Consider the following 18,331-nt stretch of genomic DNA (forward strand, 5'->3'; position numbering starts at 1 on the left):
CAGTACCTGATGCCCTGAATCTCTGGCTACACTGCTTTGAAAATGTCCCGGCAGCAGCCGTTGATTCCATCACCACAGACACTAACCGACTGAGACTACTCCTCTTGTATGTCGGATCCCAGGTGCTCCCGATAATCAGTGCCGCCAGCTCGTATCAAGCAGTGATGGAGTGCCTCAAGGCCCAGTATTGCAGGAAAGTTAATGAGGTCTACACCAGGCACCTCCTAGCCATCTGAAAACAGTCACCTGGTGAGTCAAGCACCGAGTTCCTGCAAGCCCTCCAGATCCTGTGCAGAGCAGGCGACTGTAAGGCCGTGTCGGTCATCCAGAAGGCAGAGGACCTCATCTGAGACGTGTATATGTCTGAAATCTGCTCCAGGTATATATGACAATGGCTATTGGAGCAAAAAGTTATTGATCTACAAAGGGCGATTGAGCTTACAGAGACACTAGAGGTAACCCTTCAGAACTCAGATGATTACTGCTATGCTGGAATGGGGCATCATCCCACCCCGTGAGTGACTAGTTCCCTGCACCATCCTACTACTCTAGTATCTGACCTCGGCCGCCGATGCGGGTAATCTCCCCAATTGCTCTTTCTGCACGCGGGGTCAGCACCCGAGAAAGTGCTGCCCTGACAAGGTTGCAGTGTGCTCCAGGTGCCGGTAAAAGGGGCATTACGCCAAAACCATCTGCGAAATCTAGCAGCGTCGCGTTAGGACAATCACCACTCCGAGAAGTCTGATTGGTGCCATTTTCCCCTGCACACCAGCATCGCCATGTGCGCATCATGGGGGGGGGGGGGGGGTTGCCATTTTGGACTGTGGGCCAAATGCTATCTTCCCAGGCATAATACACAACGAGGTGTCAAGGCCGCCCCTCTTGGGGTCAAAGGAAGCCATCTTGGAAGTGCATGCACACATCAGACTTGGACAATGATCCCATACTGGCCTCTATCACCCTGAACCAGGAGGCTCCACATGAATTCGCCAGGTCCATGATGGACGTCCAAGTAAACAGGCATGTTATCAACTGTTTATTTGATAGAGGGAGTACAGAAAGCTTTATCCATCCTGATACCACTAAACAACTGTCCTTTAAAATATGACCTGCTAAGCACAGGATATCACTTGCATCCAAATCATACACAGCAGCCCTCCCATGGGTCCTGCACAGTGACCCTGATGGGGTTGGAAGCATAGTGTCCCCTTGTTACGGGGGATGGATTTCCAGTGCCAACTTCAGAAAGTCACTCAGCGTTTTGACGGACCCCTACCCCCCCCACTCACCGTCTGCAACAAACAGCTCACAGACGCCCCCCTGCAGGCAATGTGTGGCCTCTCGACCCTCAAGGTCAAACCCCCACTGTTGCCAATCTCACCCCCGATTGTAAGCCAGTGGCCACCAGGAGTAGTTCGTACTGTGTGGCTGACAGAGGCGTTCATTAAGTCAGAGATTCTGTGCTTATTGGGTCAGGGTATCATCGAGGCCCCTTGGAGGGCTCAGGTGATCATAGACTACAGCCACACTATCAACTGTACACGCAGCTTGATGCTTACCCTCCTTCCCCACATCTCCAATATGGTCAACCAGATTGCACAATATTGGGTATTCTCCACAAATGATCTGAAGTCAGCATATCACCACCTCCCAATCTGCCCAGAGGACCGCCAGTATATGGCATTTGAGGCAGATGGGCGCCTCTACTACTTCCTTCAGGTCCCCTTCGGCATCACAAATGGGGTCTTTGTCTTCCAGCAGGAGATTGATTGCATGGTGGACCACTACGATCTACAGACCACTTTCCCATACCTTGATTATGCTACTATCTGCGGTTATGACCTGGGGATCATGATGCCAGCTTCCGCAAGTTCCTCCTAGCAGCAAAATGCATGAAACTTGCTTATTATGGTAAATGACTGTTATGTATAATTGTTTGGTTAGGCATACTTATTGGCCAGTAGTACCTGTGACCCCTCCCCAGAGGCTCCTGTGTAGAAGTCCCTGCAGCTCAGTACACTACAACTGATCAATATGGATTTGCTTGTGTCCTTAAGTGTATAAAAGCCAATTGGTTTTTCTACAAAAGTCTTTTGAGTAATTGGTGGTGCATCACTTATAATGAGGACAAATGTGTGTTCCAGACAGCACGACTAGCCATACTTAGCTGCGTGGTTGAGAACAGCGTCACTGATCCCGATCATGACCATTCAGATCTGCTCAAAGCACTGAAGAGATGTCTCGGGTTCTTCTCAAATTACGCTCAATGGGTCCCCAACTATGCGGACAAGATTCACTCATTGGTCAAAGGCTACCACGTTGGAGGCACTACCTCACCGGGAAATGGTTCACTCTCCTCACAGATCAGCGGGTAGTTGCATTCATGTTCAATAATAAGCAAAGGGGCAAAATCAAGAATGGTAAGATCCTCAGTAGGAGAATTGAACTGTTCACTTACAACTATGACATTCTCTACCAGCCTGGCAAACTTAACGAGCTCCCAGATGCCCTATCCTGAGGAACCAATGCTAGTGTGGAAATGGACAGACTGCAGGCTCTCCACTCTGGAGTAACTAGGTTTTTCTATTTTATCAAATCTCAGAACCTACCGTACACCATCAAGGAAGTCCGGACAATGATTAAAAACTGCCAGGTCTCCGCCAAGTGCAAACCTGAATTCTACCAGCCAGATAAACTGCATCTGATCAAGGCTACCAGCTACTTTGAGTGCCTCATTTCCCCTTCGCCATCTCATGCCTGAACTTGACCATGGCTACAGTCATCAAGGCCCTCCATAATATCTTCATGCTCTTTGGATACTCTGGTTTCATCCAGAGTGACCAGGGGACATCATTCATGAGTGATGAACTGCGGCAGTATCTGCTGGCCAGGAGCATTGCCATGAGCAGGACCACCAGCTATAATCTTAGGGGTAACAGGCAAGTGGAAAGGGAGAATGCCACAGTCTGGAAAACAGTCCTCCTGACACTGAGGTGACAGGGTCTTCCTGTCTCCCAATGGCAAGAAGTCCTCCCAGATGTGCTCCACTCCATCCGGCCACTTTTATGTACGGCCACCAATAACATGCCTCATGAATGGATGTTTGCCTTCCCTTGGAAGTCTGTGTCAGGGACTTCACTGCCCGCTTGGCTCACCTCCCCGAGACCAGTCCTGCTTGAGAAGCACGTCAAGCAATCTAAGACTGACCAGCTGGTTGAGATGGTCCGCCTTCTCCACGCTGACGGGAGCAAAACACTGTCTTGATCTGGGACCTGGCACCATCGGGGGCTTCCTCGACCACCACTGACTCTCAACAGAATCCTGATGCCCCCCCCACCATCACTTCAACCTGAGGGATCCCAGAACCTGCAGCTGACCACCCCTACCCCTGGCCACTGTTGTTGCCAGTGATGTACCAGCTTCACACTTCCCCATCTTCCCACCTGTCCCCACCCCCGACAAGCTGTTAACAGGCCAACCTCACAAGCAGCTCAGAACACTACAGTAGCGCCCTAACTTTGCCATGCCGCTCGCTGTGGCAGAGAAGACCCCCTGACAGACTTAACCTGTAAAATGTACATTTCTATAGTTGTTTCACCCTCATTCCGCAGGACTCTTCTTAAAAAGGAGGGTGAACGGAGTAAACCACAGTAGTGCCATGATTGGCTACGACCGATCCTATCCATAGCCCCTTGCATGTCCCCTTTTCTCTTTGCTTCAATCAGTCAATGAGGTTGACGGCTCTTCAATAAAAGCCTGTCAGTTTCACAACTCCAGCCTTTTGTGATTATTGATGGTTCATCACGGCGTCTTTGTCCCTCAGAGTCTGCAACTCCTCGCGGCCGCTGCCGAACACAGGCATCGCCATCTTGGGCCCAGACCTCGCGGCCACAGTATTTGAAATAAAGTATCATCGGCTCCTTTGATAGGCCGCTTAAAGCTTGCATGCAGTCATCAGCAGTTGGGCTGGGCAGTAGGACCCTGCAGAGGAGTGCTTTGTCACTTGTCCTGCTCTCCCCGGGTCCAAACCATTACCGCCACAGCTTCGCCGGTTTTTGATTTTGATGGATTCTGGGAAGTTAAACCAGGACATACACAGTGAATGGAAGTAAAATACCATGGCTGAAGTAAAAACACGACACTGAAGAAACTCAGCAGGTCAAACTGTGTCCTTTATGTAGCAAAGGTCAAGATGGATCACTGGCATTTCAGGCTCAAGGTATGGAAAAATGTTGGCAAGCGTCCAAATAAAAAGGTAATGGGAGAAGGGTGGGGGAGGAGAGGGGGAGGAGCATAGTTGCAAAGGCAGGAGATAATAGGTGGAGAAGGGAGGGAGGGCACAGCCATGAGCAGCAGGAAAAGGGATGGCTGAGTGAATAGAGAGGGAGAGGGGTGGAGAGCTGACAGGGGGGAAGGGAAGGGAGGGGGAAAGGAGAACAGTTAACCAGAAAAGTCAGTGTTAATGCCATTTGGATGGAGAGTTCCCAGATGGGAAATCAAGTGTTGTTCCTCCAGTTTACCATGGTGAGATAGTACATGAGGCCATTAACAGACACGTGAGCATGGTCGTGCAATGCAGGATTGAAATGGTCGGCCACTGGGAGGTCCCTGTCACTGGGGTGGACAGAGTGAACGTGCTCAGTGAAGGGATCTGCCAGTCTGCACCCAGTCTCACTAATGTAGAGAAGGCCATAGACGGAGCACCAGATACAGTAGATCAGTCCTGGGGTTAGACAAATAATGTTTCACTTCACTTGAAAGACCTGTTTTGGGCGCCGGATTGTGGTGAGGGAGAAGGTGTGAGTGCAAGTGTGGCACCTCCTGCGGCCACAGGGGAAGGTGCCAGTGGAGTGGGTGGGGGGGGGGTGACTGGTGGGGAGGGATGAGTGCAAGAGGGAGTCATGGAGGTGAGTCATGTGTCTGGAAGTGGGATCCTGTTGTAAGTGCTAGAAATTCTGGAGGATCATGTGTTGGATGCGGAGGCTGGTGGATGGTTGATGAAGATGAGGGAATCCTGTGTTTGTTGCATCTGGGGCCAGAGGGGAACCAGGGCAGATGAGTGCGAAATGGAGTAGATGCGGGTGAGGGTTGAGTTGGTGGTGGTGGAGGGGAAGCCATGTTTGTGGAAGAAGAAAGATGTTTCAGATGATCTGGACTTGAAGACCTCATCTTTTTACATTTTTAAAAAATTTTTCACACTGTGAACCAGATCAATCAAAATACATACAAACATTTCCCTCTTAAATATACACAGTGGCATTTTCTCCCCTTTTTTTTTCCCTACCTTCCCACCCTTCTTCCCATCCCCTCAAAACCCATTAAAAGTTCAACATATACAATACAATAAAACCATTAAACAATGTCATCACACAATGAAAATAAACAAGAAAATTGTGTCATCTACTTTTACACACTGGGTCAGGTCATTTTGTCTTCTTATCATTTTCTCATTTTAGGGGTTGGAGGTCCGCGGTAGGCCCTTTCTGTTGTGTTTCATGTACAGTTCCCAAATTTGTTCAAATAATGTGACTTTATTTTTTTTAATTATATGTTATTTTTTCCAATGGAATACATTTATTCATTTCTATGTACCATTGCTGGTACAAGTTGACATTATACATTTTTTTGCTACTGCTCAGGCTATCATAATAAATCTTTTTTGTGCTTCATCCAGTTTGAGGCCTAATTCTTTACTTCTTATATTACTTAGAAGAAAGATCTCTGGATTTTTTGGTATGTTGCTTTTTGTGATTTTACTTAATACCTAATTTAGATCTTCCCAAAACTTTTTCACTTTCTCACATGCCCAAATTGCATGTACTGTTGTTCCCATTTCCTTCTTACTGCGAAAACATCTATCTGATAATGTTGGATCCCATTTATTTAACTTTTGGGGAGTGATATATAGCCTGTGTAACCAATTATATTGTATCATGCGTAACCTCATGTTTATTATATTTTTCATAGTTCCGGAGCATAACTTTTTCCATATTTTATTTTTTATCTTTATGTTTAAATCTTTTTCCCACTTTTGTTTGGGTTTATAGCTTATTTCATCATTTTCCTTCTCTTGCAGCTTGATGTACATGTTTGTTATAAATCTTTTTATCATCGTTGTTTCTGTAATCACATATTGAAAGCTGCTTCCTTCTGGTAATCTCAGTCTGCTTCCCAATTTGTCTTTTAAGTAGGTTTTAAGTTGGTGGTATGCAAACATTGTACCGTGAGTTATTCCATATTTGTACTTTATTTGTTCAAATGTTAATAAATTATTCCCCAAAAAACAATTTTCTATTCTTTTAATTCCTTTTCTCTCCCATTCTCTAAAGGAAAGGTTATCTATTGTGAAAGGGATTAGTTGATTTTGCATCAATCATAATTTTGGTAGTTTGTTTTTTTCCTTTCTTCGTGAATCTTCTTCCAAATGTTGAGCAGATGGTGCAGTACTGGTGAACTTCTATATTGCACCAGATTTTCATCCCACTTATAAAGTATATGTTCTGGTACCTTCTCCCCTATTTTATCTAGCTCTATCTTGGTCCAATCTGTTTTTCCCCTTGTTTGATAAAAATCTGATAGGTATCTTAATTGTGCTGCTCTATAATAATTTTTAAAGTTTGGTAGCTGCAAACCACCTTGTTTGTACCATTCTGCTAATTTATCTAGTGCTATCTTCGGTTTTCCCCCCTTTCCATAAGAATTTCCTTATTACTCTCTTTAGTTCATTGAAGAATTTCTCTGTTAAGGGAATTGGTAACAATCAAAATAGGTATTGTATCCTTGGGAAGACATTCATTTTAATGCAATTTACCCTCACTATCAACATTAGTGGTAATTCTTTCCAATGTTCTAAGTCATCCTGTAATTTCTTCATTAATGGCTGACAATTTAATTTGTATAGGTGGCCTAAATTATTATCTAATCTAATACCTAGGTAATCAGATATCTTGTGTTTGCCATTTAAATGGAGATTTAAAAAAAAATCTGTGTAATCCGCATTATTCATTGGGATCACTTCACTTTTATTTGTGTTGATCTTGTACCTCGATATTTCTCCGTATTCCTTCAATTTCTTATGTAGTTCTTTTATTGATATTTCTGGTTCTGTTAAGTATTCTATGATGTCATCTGCAAATAAACTGATTTTATACTCCTTCTCCTTTATTTTTATCCCTTTTATTTTATTTTCTGTTCTTATCAGTTCTGCCAATGGTTCTATTGCTAAAGTGAACAATGAGGGGGATAATGGACATCCCTGTTAAGTTGACCTACTTAATTTAAATTGGTTCGATACATATCCATTTACTGTCACCTTTGCCAATGGTCCCTTATATAATGCTTTAATCCAATTATATATTTTTCTGGTAGGTTGAACCTCTGTAATACTTTGAATAAATAATTCCATTCTACCCTGTCAAAGACTTTTTCCGCGTCTAAAGCAACAGCCACTGTTGGTATTTTATTTCCTTGTACTGCATGGATTAAATTAATGAACTTACAGACATTGTCCGTTGTTCGTCTTTTCTTAATAATCCAGTTTGATCTTGTTTTACTATTTTTGGTACACAGTTGGCCAATCTGCTTGCTAATAGTTTTGCTATTATCTGAATTAAGTAGGGATATTGGCCTATATGATACTGCTGTTAGTGGATCTTTCCCTGTCTTTGGTATTATTGTAATTATTGGTGTTTTACATGAATCTGGCAAGTTTTGTGTTTCTTCTATCTGGTTCATTACTTACAGGAGAGGAGGAATTAATAACTCTTTAAGTGTTTTGTAGAATTCTATTGGGAGTCCATCCTCTCCAGGTGTTTTATTGTTCGGCAGTTTTTTTAATATATCCTGTATTTCCTCTATTTCAAATGGTTTTATCAATTTGCTACTCTTCTTGCAATTTCGGTAGTTCAATTTTAGCTAAAAAACTCTTCTATTTTGTCTTCTTTCCCTTTGTTCTGAGTTTGGTATAATTGTTCATAGAATTCCTTAAAGTTTTCATTGATCTCAGTTTGGTTATATGCAATTTGTTTGTCCTTTTTTCCTTGATCCCACTACAGTTCTTTTAGCTTGTTCTGTTAAGTTGCCAGGGTAATATTTTGTGCGTTTTTTCTCCAAGCTCATAATACTTCTGCTTTATTTTCATTATGTTCTTCTTCACCTTATACATTTGTAATGTTTCATATTTTTTTGTCCGCCAATTCTCTTTTTTTTGTTGTATCTTCCCTTGTTGCTAGTTCTTTTTCTGTACTTACTATTTCCCTTTCCAACTATTCTATTTCCCAATTGTAGTACTTTTTCATCTTAGTTACATAACTTATTATCTGCCCTCTAATGAAGGCTTTCATTGCATCCCATAATATAAATTTGCCTTTCAATGATTCCGTATTTATTTCAAAGTACATTTTAATTTGGCATTCAATAAATTCTCTAAATTCCTGTCTTTTAAGTAGCATGGAGTTTAATCTCCATCTATATATTCTTGGTGGGATGTCCTCCAGTTTTATTGCTAATAACAGGGGTGAATGATCATTTATAGCAATCTCGCTTTATATTCCATTTCCCTAACTGTCCCTTGGATATGGGCTGACAACAGGAACAAGTCAATTCTTGAGTATGTTTTATGTCTACTCGAATAATATGAGCATTTCTTCTCCTTTGGGTGTTGCCTCCTCCATATATCCAAAAGTTGCATTTCCTGCATTGATTTAACCATAAATTTGGTTACTTTGTCCTTTCTGCTAGTCTTTTGTCCAGTTTTATCCATCTTTAGGTCCAAATTAAGGTTAAAATCCCCTCCTATCAATATATTCCCCTGCATATCTACAATCTTCAAAATAATGTCTTGCATAAACTTTTGATCCTCTTCATTAGGTGCATATATATTGATCAAATTCCAGAATTATGAATATATCTGACACTTTATCATTACGTACCTCCCTGCTGGATCTATTATTTCCTCCTCTATTTTGATTGGTACATTTTTATTGATATTTCTACCCAGTCTCTCAATTTATTATGTTCCACTTCAGTTAGCTGCATCTCCTGCATGAATGCTATATCTATTTTTTATTTTTTCAGTAAATTTAATAGCTTCTTCCTTTTGATTTGGTTATGTATTCCATTAATATTTATAGTCATTTAGTTCAACATGGCCATCTCATACTCTGTTTACATCTCATTTCCCCTTTTCCCCATTTTTATCTCCTAGTTTTCCCTTTTTGAAAATGTATGATTACACTTCTAAAAAAAATACTTCAACAACTCCCACATCTAAAATTCCCTTAACCCTAAATGTCCTCCCCCCTCTCTGAGTTGCCCCTTGTCCCTTGCTGGGCAACCACAACTCCCCTCTCCATTTGGATTGCCGACCTGTTCGTGTCAATTGACTTTGCAGTGACGGTTATTCTCTTCCACCCAATCCCCTCCAGAAAAGACTTTTATCTTCACATTTAACAAAGCTCCCCCTCTTTTTTCTTTTTTCCCCCTCTCCCTTACTTCCCTTTTCTTTCCCTTCTTTAGTTCTTACTTATACATTATTTTTTCATCTTTATATGTAATTTGTCATTGTTCTTCGTTCTTGCTACATCTCTTCATCTCTCTTTCTATCCTGCAGGCATTCTGCAAATTCTCATGCTTTCTCCGGATCCGAGAACAGTCTGTTTTGCTCTCCTGGGATAACTATTTTAAGCATAGTTGGATATCTTAACATAAATTTATAGCCTTTTTTTCCATAGGATCGATTTTGCTGTGTTAAACTCCTTCCTCTTCTTTAGGAGTTCAAAACTTATGTCTGGGTCAAAAATATTTTCTGATCCTTGTACTCCAATGGATTTTTGTCTTCTCTAATTTTATTCCTTGCCTTCTCCAATATATTTTCTCTTGTCGTGTGTCTCAGAAATTTTACTAAAACGGATCTTGGTTTTTGTTGTGACTGTGGTTTCGGGGCTAATGTTCTGTGTGCCCTTTCTATTTTCATTCCTTCCTGTATTTCTGGCATTCCCAGGACTTTTGGGATCCATTCTTTTATAAATTCTTTCATATCTTTGCCTTCTTCATCTTCCTTTAGGCCCACTATCTTTATATTGTTTCGCCTACTATAATTTTCCAACATATCAATTTTCTGAGCGAACAACTCTTGTGACTCTAACTTTTTTGTCATGTTCTTCCACTTCTTCTTAAGTCATTCACTTCCATTTCTACAGCCATTTCTTGTTCTACCACATTTTCGAATCTTTTCCCTATTTCTGTCATGACCAGCTCTATTCTACTCACTTTTTCTTCTGTATTTTTCATTTCACTAAATTCTAATGTCAACCATTCTTTTAATACTTTCATTTGTTCTTGAATTTTTTAAAATCTATATACTGTCCATCTATTTTACCTTCTATTCCTCTGTGCAGAGCTTGATCTTCTTCTTCTGTGTCTGCTCTTGGGTTTGTGTCTTCTACTTCCCTTCCTTGTATCTGTGTCTCTTCTGACTTTTTTGTTGAGCTGCTTGTCTCAGTTTGTTTGGTGTTTTTTTGCATAGCTTCTTGTTGTTGGTCCTCTTCTTCTGGGCTAGTTATCTGTTGGGCTTCCTGTTGCTGTTTTTCTTTCTTATCACTCCCTTTCCTGTTGCTTTCCTCTTCTTTCAGTTGAGAGCCCTGCTCTCGGGCATCTCTCAGCTGGGCATCCCTCCCGTCAGTGTTTTCCTTTTCCTTGGTGTGCACATTGCGCACTTCTGTTTGGCTCAGAGAGCCATTTTTGCAGTCCCGTGGTCGGGAGCTCGTGACCCTGCGGGGTCACCACTAACCTCGGGGAGCGGGCTCCTCTCTCCATGGTGGCTCCCTGCCTCTTCATGCAGGTAAGGCCTTCTCCTTTCTCTTCCAGCATCTTTCCTTCTTTTTTCCCCATTGTTTTTGCTTTTTCCTTCTTGGGTGCCATTTTCTTTCTTTTCTCCACACCTTTATCTTTTATTTGTTGTGTTTTGTGTTTCTTGAACTTTACGTTTTCTTTACTTTATTTCTTCTTTTCTGGAGAGGGCTGATATTCTCCTACTGGCCATTATTCCATCACATGACTCCTCCCGAAGACTTCATCTTGACTACAGATGCAACAGAGATTGAAAAATTGCAGGGGACAGGGTATGAGGAAGTGTCATCAAGGTAATTGTGGGAATTGGTGGGTTTATAAAATATGTTGGTGGAAAGCTGGTCTCCTGAGATGTTCCAGGAAGAGGAGAATGCTGTCAGAGATGGACTAGGTGAGTTTGAGATCAGAGTCGAAGTTGGCTGCGAAGTGAAGAAAGTTGACGATCTCATCATGGGTGGATGAGTCAGCCGATATACCAGAGGAAGAGTTGGGGGGGGAGTCTTGCCTGTGTAGGTTTGCAGCATGGATTGCTCCACAAAGCCCACAAATGGGCAGGCGTAGCTGGGACCCATGTGGACACCCATGGCTACTCGTTTGATTTGAAGGAAGTGAGATGAGTCAAAGGAAAAGTTATTGAGGACCACTTCTGCCAGGCAGAGGAGGGTGGTGATGGAAGGTCTTTTATCCAGAAACAAACATAGTGTTTTGAGACCTTCTGTATGGAGGATGGATATCCATAGTAAAAATGAAATGGTTAAGTTCAGGGAATTTGAAGTCAGGTATCGTGGATGTAGGTGAGGAGGGTTTCGACCAGGAGAGAAAAGATACTATCAAGGTAAGATGAAATGAGTTCAGTGGGGCAGGAGCAGGCAGAAACAGTGGGTCTGCCTGGATGGATGGGGTTATGTATCTTGTGTAGAAGGTAGAGACGGGCAGTGTGAGGATGCGAAACAATGAGGTTGGTGGCCGTGAAGGGGAGGTGACCAGATGAGGTTGGAAATGGTGTTGGGGACAGTGGCTTTGATGAGCTGTGGTGGGGCCCTGGGGAAAGGGTAAGTAGGAGGAGGTGTCTGAAGGGCTGTCATCTGGCCTCGGCAAGGTAGAGGTCAGGGCGCCAGACCACAACAGTGCCGCCCTTGCCTGTGTGTTTGATGGTGAGGTTGGGATTGTTGTGGAGAGAGTGGAGGGCAGAGCGTTTGGAGGAGGTAAGATTAGAATAGAAAGGGGAGAGTCGAAGTCGACATGGTTGCTGTCTCGGCGGTGATTGGAAATAAAAAAAAACCCAGACCGGAGAGCTGGCCAGGAAGTGGTGGCCCAAGAGGAGGAAGAAGGCTTAAAGCGGCAAAAGGGGTCTTTGGTAGGGGGGTGGGGGGGGGGTGAAGAGTCACGGTCACGGAAATAGAAGTGGAAACAGGAGTGACAGATGAAGAGTTTGGGATCATCATTGGGCGGGGCTTTGAACAGCAAGACCTTGTGATGCAATTCCATGGTTCCCTGGAGGTAGTGACAGTGATTGACAGCGTGACGAAGAAGATGAATTGTACTCATCAGTCGAGGAATTAACAATAGGAGATGGGATGTCATGTTGCAGTTGTACAAATCATTAGTTGGGCTGCATATAATGTACACAGGGTGTAATGCTGGTTGCCATGCTTTATGAAGGATGAGTTAAGCTTGAAAAGGTGAAGGAAAGAATCGCAGGTCCCCGCAGCAAACAATCTGGAATGAGAAATTATGCCCATCCCTCATCCAACAGGCTGCTTGCTGTCCAGTCCAACAATGAGCTTTTAAGTTGTTGGAATTACGGATGTGTCACTGGAAGGTCTGGTTGACTTTCCTAGAAAGGAAAGAAAAGCGATAGAAAACATTCAGCAGGTCAGGATGCATCTGTAGATGGAGAGGCAGGAACAATGTTTCAGCAGGTGACCTTTCGCTAGGACCAGGAAGAGTAAGAGTCAGATTTAAGTAGCAAAAAATGTTATAAAGACAAGAGAATAAAACCGATTAATTAATCTGCATTAAAACTTTTCAACTACTGACACATGTGATGAAATTTTTGGAGCTGGGTAATCTTTGTAACGCAGAAAGCTGAGTCTTTGATCTGGACTTGTTGCCTTTGCCTCTGGCTGGACTCCGATCTGGACTTGGGTGATCCTGCAAGGACTCAAACTAATCACCTGCAAGTGGGTAACAAGTCAGCAGGTTAAGCTCTGTCAGCAAACAATGTCCTGATAATTGAAAGTAGACTGATTAGGCTGGATTAAATGGATTTTGCTTTTGTTGTTAGCCATATCTGCGTCTTTTTGTCAGATAAATGTAACTGTAAGCAGTACAGCCAGAATGGTGTCAGGGTCTTTAGAAATTGCTGCATGCAATGTCCACAGCCACTTCTTGTATCACGTGGAGAGTCTCAAATTGGTTGAATGCTAATTTAAGTTTAAATTTAGACATATAACATGGTTACAGGCCCAATTACACCTGATTAACCTACAAACCCTGGTACAGTTTGAAGGGTGGGAGGAAAACGGAGCCCCCGGGGAAAACCCACGCAGACCCGGGGAGAACGCACAAACTCCTGATCGACAGCGCGGGATTCGAATCCCGGTCAGCATTGTGCTAACTTCTGCGTCCATGTTTCAGAGCCTCAGGGGGAGATCTCAGCAGATGGTGGTGATGGATCACCAGGTTGCCTATCATTGGAGTGCCCGAGCCGTGTCCTTTGCATTTGTATTCTCCATTCTATTGAGGGTGGCGACGTTCATGGAGCGTTCCCTCCTGTTACCTATTTAATTGCCACCATTCACAAATGACCTGCAAAACTTTGTCCTGATCTATTGGTTAGGGATGAGTACACTGGCTGGTTCATTCATTTCCTTTGTTTAACAAATGTGTGGTTTAGATTTATCAGGTTATGGCATATATTTGGTGTCCTCCATGCAAACTCTTGATTGAAACTCTTCTGTTCACCTGGCTTGAAATTAAGTATGGTATATGCCAGGCCATGAGGGTGCAGTACAATTATTTTGCTGCTGATGGCTTCAGAAACAGAATCAGAATTTATTGTCATAAACAAGTCATAAAATTCAGTGTTTAGATGCAGCGTCACCGTACAAATATTCGTATAACACAGACCACAAAAATCAATAATAATAGTGCACGAAAAGTCAAAGGAAGGCAGTGTCTTTGGCTCATTGATCATTCAGGAATCTGATGGCAGCGGGGAAGAAGCTGTCCTTGTGCTTCTGAGGGCTCGTCTTTCAGCTCCTGTACCTCTTCCCAGTGGTAGCACGGTGAAGAGGTCGTGGCCTGCGTGGTGGGGATCCTTGAGGAGAGAGGCTGCTTTCTTAAGACACCACCTCTTGTAGATGTCCTCAGTGAAGGGAAACCTGGCAGCGGTGATGGTGCAGGCAGAGTTAACAGACCTATGGAGATTTTTCTTGTCCTGAGCGTTGGCATCTCCATACCAGATAGTGATGCAACCAGCCAGAATGCTCTCCATGGTACATGCATGCCCTGATTGAGACGTCAGGTGAGTTTCTCACCCATTTAGACCAACAGTGGTGCCACTCAACATGATGGTAGGCAGTCTCAGTGTTTCCTCTCAATTTCAGCTCCATCAAAATCATACAGTTGCCACGTTGGCCAATATGGACAGATGCAAGCCAAATCCTCAGGCTACTGGCGCAATTTATCATCTGCTGAATCGGCCACCTGGCAGTTATGCTTTGGTGCTCGGTTTGCGGGGCTGCCATCAATTTGCCTTCACCCAGGGAAGAATGCAACTCAAAATACACGTGGTGCCTTTGCTCTTCTCACCACTTCCTCCAGTTGATCCTAACGTGCAAGGGTGTTGGCTCACCAGCTGAGTTGAAGGTGACAAGGCAGTTATTTCTTTAAATATGTTTGTCTGCATTGCCATGTCAAATTTAGAAAATTCCCAGAAGCATTCCCGCCTGCCTCTGTATCATTCTGCAGGACTGGACTGCAGACGAGTCCAGAATGTGATGAAGTACAGGTTTCCATTTTTGGCATCATATTCTACAGACAATTATTTATAGAAAATAACATACTTCAGCAGTTTTATGCAAATGTTTCCATTCTAAGTTATGGTGAGCTTGTCGTGTTTCATGGAATTAAAAGAAAATATTTAATTCATTTGTTGGCTTTTAACATCTGATTGTGCTTTTCTCAGCTGTTCTAATTGGTTCTTTTACTTAGCTATAAATGATGTTGAAGTAATGCTGTGTCATAGTTGTTGATTTCCAGCTCGTAAATTAGAAGCATTGCCCACCCTCTGACTACAACTGAGGAAAGTGTTAATAGAGACAGGACGTTACACCCCAGCTGAAAACTCTGGTCAGTCCTGTCTTATTGCTGGAGAAGTCACTTCTCTCTGTCCTGTACCTCAGGAGATCTCACACAAGACGGGGGATAACTGATAAGTCTGCCACACTCCTTCACTGTGCCTGATCTCTTTTAAGACTCATGAAAGTTTTACTTATATTTGGACAGCTTGGTTGATGTTCTCCCCATTCTGGCAATGGCCAAACAAGGAACCGGCAAGAAAACCCCAAACATTGAACTGTTTATTAAGGTAAAGAGCTGATTGATTGTTTTTCCACAAAATCATTCAAAATTCTCTGTGACTTGAAGCAAAAATTTACTGATTTTTTTAATTTAAATTATGCACTTATTTATTTTTTATTATGATATTAATTATTCAAAGCAAATTTTTTTTGTAACTTTAATTGCTTCTGAAATGTGGTTTAATTTAGAATAATGCAAATTATATTTAAAAAGTCTGAAAAATATTAAATAAAAAGAAATGTCACAGTTACTTTTTGGGTCTGCGTAGCACAAAGCGTAAGATTTTGTTCACATTCTATTAGAATAAGGAAGCTCAGGGTCACGAGGAGAGAGAGTGAAACTTGTGATGTCGGGTGAAACAACATACGGACTTGATGTGATTAATCAGACTGTAATATGAGTGCCTATCCCTACTTAGCTTAATAACTTGTAAGCTTTCAAAGTGGTGGAAAGGCTGGCAGAGATTGAAAAAGCCAAGGTGGTGGTCATGCAGGGTGAAGGCTAGACTCACTCTATAACCAAACAAGAGGCCAACCCAACATAAACAATAAAAAATCTCCTTGAATCTCATTGCCTCAACCATGAATAAATAAGCTGTGCTGGGATTTCTTGGTTTCTCTTCCTTTTTTTTAGATTCAGTGGTTATTAACTACATCCTGCAGCTTTTTTTTCCTGATAATCTCCTACCCATTCCCTGAGGCTTTGAGACCATAACTTTTTGTGTCCAAGGTATGGATCTCTGCCAGTAAATTATATTTTTAAAAAGTATCACTGCTGAGCAGTCAAAAGGCAGGAAATCAATTCTGAAAGTTGTAGCACTTATAAGCTACATAAAAAAGGGATTAGGAACCATGGGCAACACGGTTAACGAAGTGGTTAGTGCAACGCCTTTACAGTGCCAGTGATCAGGACCGGCGTTCGAATCCCGCGCTGTCGGTAAGGAATTTGTAGGTTCTCTCCGTGTCTGTGTGGGTTTTCTCCAGTTGTTCTGGTTTCCTCCCACCATTTGAAATGTACCAGGGGTGTAGGTTTATGGAGTGTATATTGGGTGGCATGGACTCGTGGGCTGAAATGGCCTGTTACTGTGCTGTACGTCTAAAAAAACTTATAACTGAGTGCATAGAGGATTTCAGATAATGACAATGGGAGCCCTGAAACCAAATTAATGTCTTTTTAATCTGATAAAATTCACCGGTGTTCATACTTCCATCAAGTAATACTGGTATCAACAATTCAACTAATCTATTCTATCTTTATTTAATATTAATGATTATGAACTCAATGTAATGTGGGAGAGGGAAACCAGGTGTTTAGCTAACATCTTCTACCAATGTTATTAGAGTTTCTAAATAAGATTTGATTGATGGAACACCTTAAAATGTCAGTGTAGAGGGGCAGTATGCTTTTATAAATACAAAATCATTCCTGACAAAACTTTTGAAAAAGACACAAACAACAGAACATTTATGTATATTATATAATCAGAACTTCCAGATCAAGTATCCCTCAGAAAAGGTTTGGCAAAAGTTGAAACTTATGGAGATAAAGGCAAACAATTTGATGTTATGAAATTGATTAATGTTTCATGAGACAGAGAATTAAATTTAAAAAAATTACACATATAGCACAGTAACAGGCCATTTCGGTCCACAAGCCCGTGCCACCCAATTACATTCGATTAACCTACAACCCCTCCCAGTACATTTTGAAGGGTGGGAGGAAAATGGAGTCCCAGGGAAAACCCAAGCAGACACAGGGAGAATGTACCAACACCACGAGAGTTGAACCCCGGTCCCGATAGCTGGCGCTGTAACAGCGTTGTGCTAACCGCTATGCCAACCAGGCTGCCCTAATTATACTTATTTTTATTTGTACACTCTAAAATCTTTGTTTTACCTCGAAGATATCTAGAGGAAGATTATTTAATTAGTATTGCAAACTCTGAGAAATGCAAGGATGATTTGATGACATTTTCAAGGCAAGCAGATTCGATCAGGAAGATTGGATAAAATGAGCTCTAGTGGAGGAGGCACCTACTTAAAGAGGCACAATCTATACTTAGAGTCAGGGTTTTCATTGTAAAGTTGGAAAACACTTCTGTACAGAGAATAATAAGGAAATTTAGAACCCTCTTTCATCTATTTCTGAGACTGAAAGCTAAGATGATGAAATACACGACAAAAAAAAGAGTGCATAAGGTCCGGTTACATAATTAGCTGAGAATAAATGTGAATGGCTAAATAGCTTGTTTCTCTTTAGATATTCCTATGTTCTTCGAAATGGTTTTACCCCATTCTCTTAAAAAGTTTGCTCTGTTGCTCTCTGATGAAATACTGGTGCAAAGTTGCTTCAAGTTTGCACTGAGTATAAAGATAGACAATTCCTTATGTGCATAATGAACGGGATCAACACTTTCTCCTCAACAAGAGCCAAGCAATGGGAAGTGCTGCCTGGCATGGAATCTAATCAACAAGTGCAGTATCAATGCATCCTAAGAATGCTAGCAGCATAAAGAGCTAAGCCATGAACCTTGCTGAGCGCATGGCCTCCCATATTTGAGCAACACAAGTGAACCTTATCAGCCTTTTCCTGATGGTGAAGTTTGGCAGGTCACCCACAACAGTTATCTTATCCAAAAAGTCAGTGTGTTAAACTCCAAGGGCCTGTTAGTTCAGATATATATTCTTTTCCCAAATTATATAAAAAATTTAACTCCAACTGGAGCATTCAAAAAAAATTGAACAATATTTTCCTTCTATATTGAAAAAAATATTTGAAACAATTGGACGATGGTTCTAAAGTGAGAAAAGGCATGCCTCGATGTTATTCATCCTGTAAATCACCAGAAATAATTTCCGCCCTGCTTTGTCTGGTCTACTTTTATCATTGTAGATTA

The 18,331-nt window shown here is 42.1% G+C and overlaps 1 protein-coding gene and 1 long non-coding RNA gene across 7 annotated transcripts in view; one reads left to right on the top strand and one right to left on the bottom strand.

Annotated features, from left to right (window-relative positions):
• Positions 1-18,331, top strand: part of LOC138740705 (chloride intracellular channel protein 2-like) — a 45,644-nt gene that overhangs the window by 10,574 nt on the left and 16,739 nt on the right. The window contains exons 1-2 of one of the 6 annotated variants that reach the window (XM_069893754.1): positions 10,662-10,840; positions 15,361-15,442. In XM_069893754.1, the coding sequence (XP_069749855.1) occupies positions 15,389-15,442 (54 nt within the window). In that variant the 5' untranslated portion in view covers positions 10,662-10,840; positions 15,361-15,388. Of the gene's footprint in view, positions 1-10,661; positions 10,841-11,024; positions 11,142-14,890; positions 14,958-15,185; positions 15,205-15,360; positions 15,443-16,270; positions 16,372-18,331 lie in introns of those variants that run through there. The other 5 variants (XM_069893750.1, XM_069893751.1, XM_069893752.1 and 2 more) reach the window with 5 other exon arrangements.
• On the bottom strand, positions 1,933-10,941 carry LOC138740706 (uncharacterized). The gene is made up of 2 exons (XR_011343124.1): positions 10,379-10,941; positions 1,933-4,071 (listed from the first exon to the last, which is right to left on the bottom strand). It is a non-coding gene; the product is annotated as an uncharacterized lncRNA (long non-coding RNA).

This window comes from Narcine bancroftii, chromosome 8 (genome assembly GCF_036971445.1).
Source record: "Narcine bancroftii isolate sNarBan1 chromosome 8, sNarBan1.hap1, whole genome shotgun sequence".
NCBI lineage: Eukaryota > Metazoa > Chordata > Chondrichthyes > Torpediniformes > Narcinidae > Narcine > Narcine bancroftii.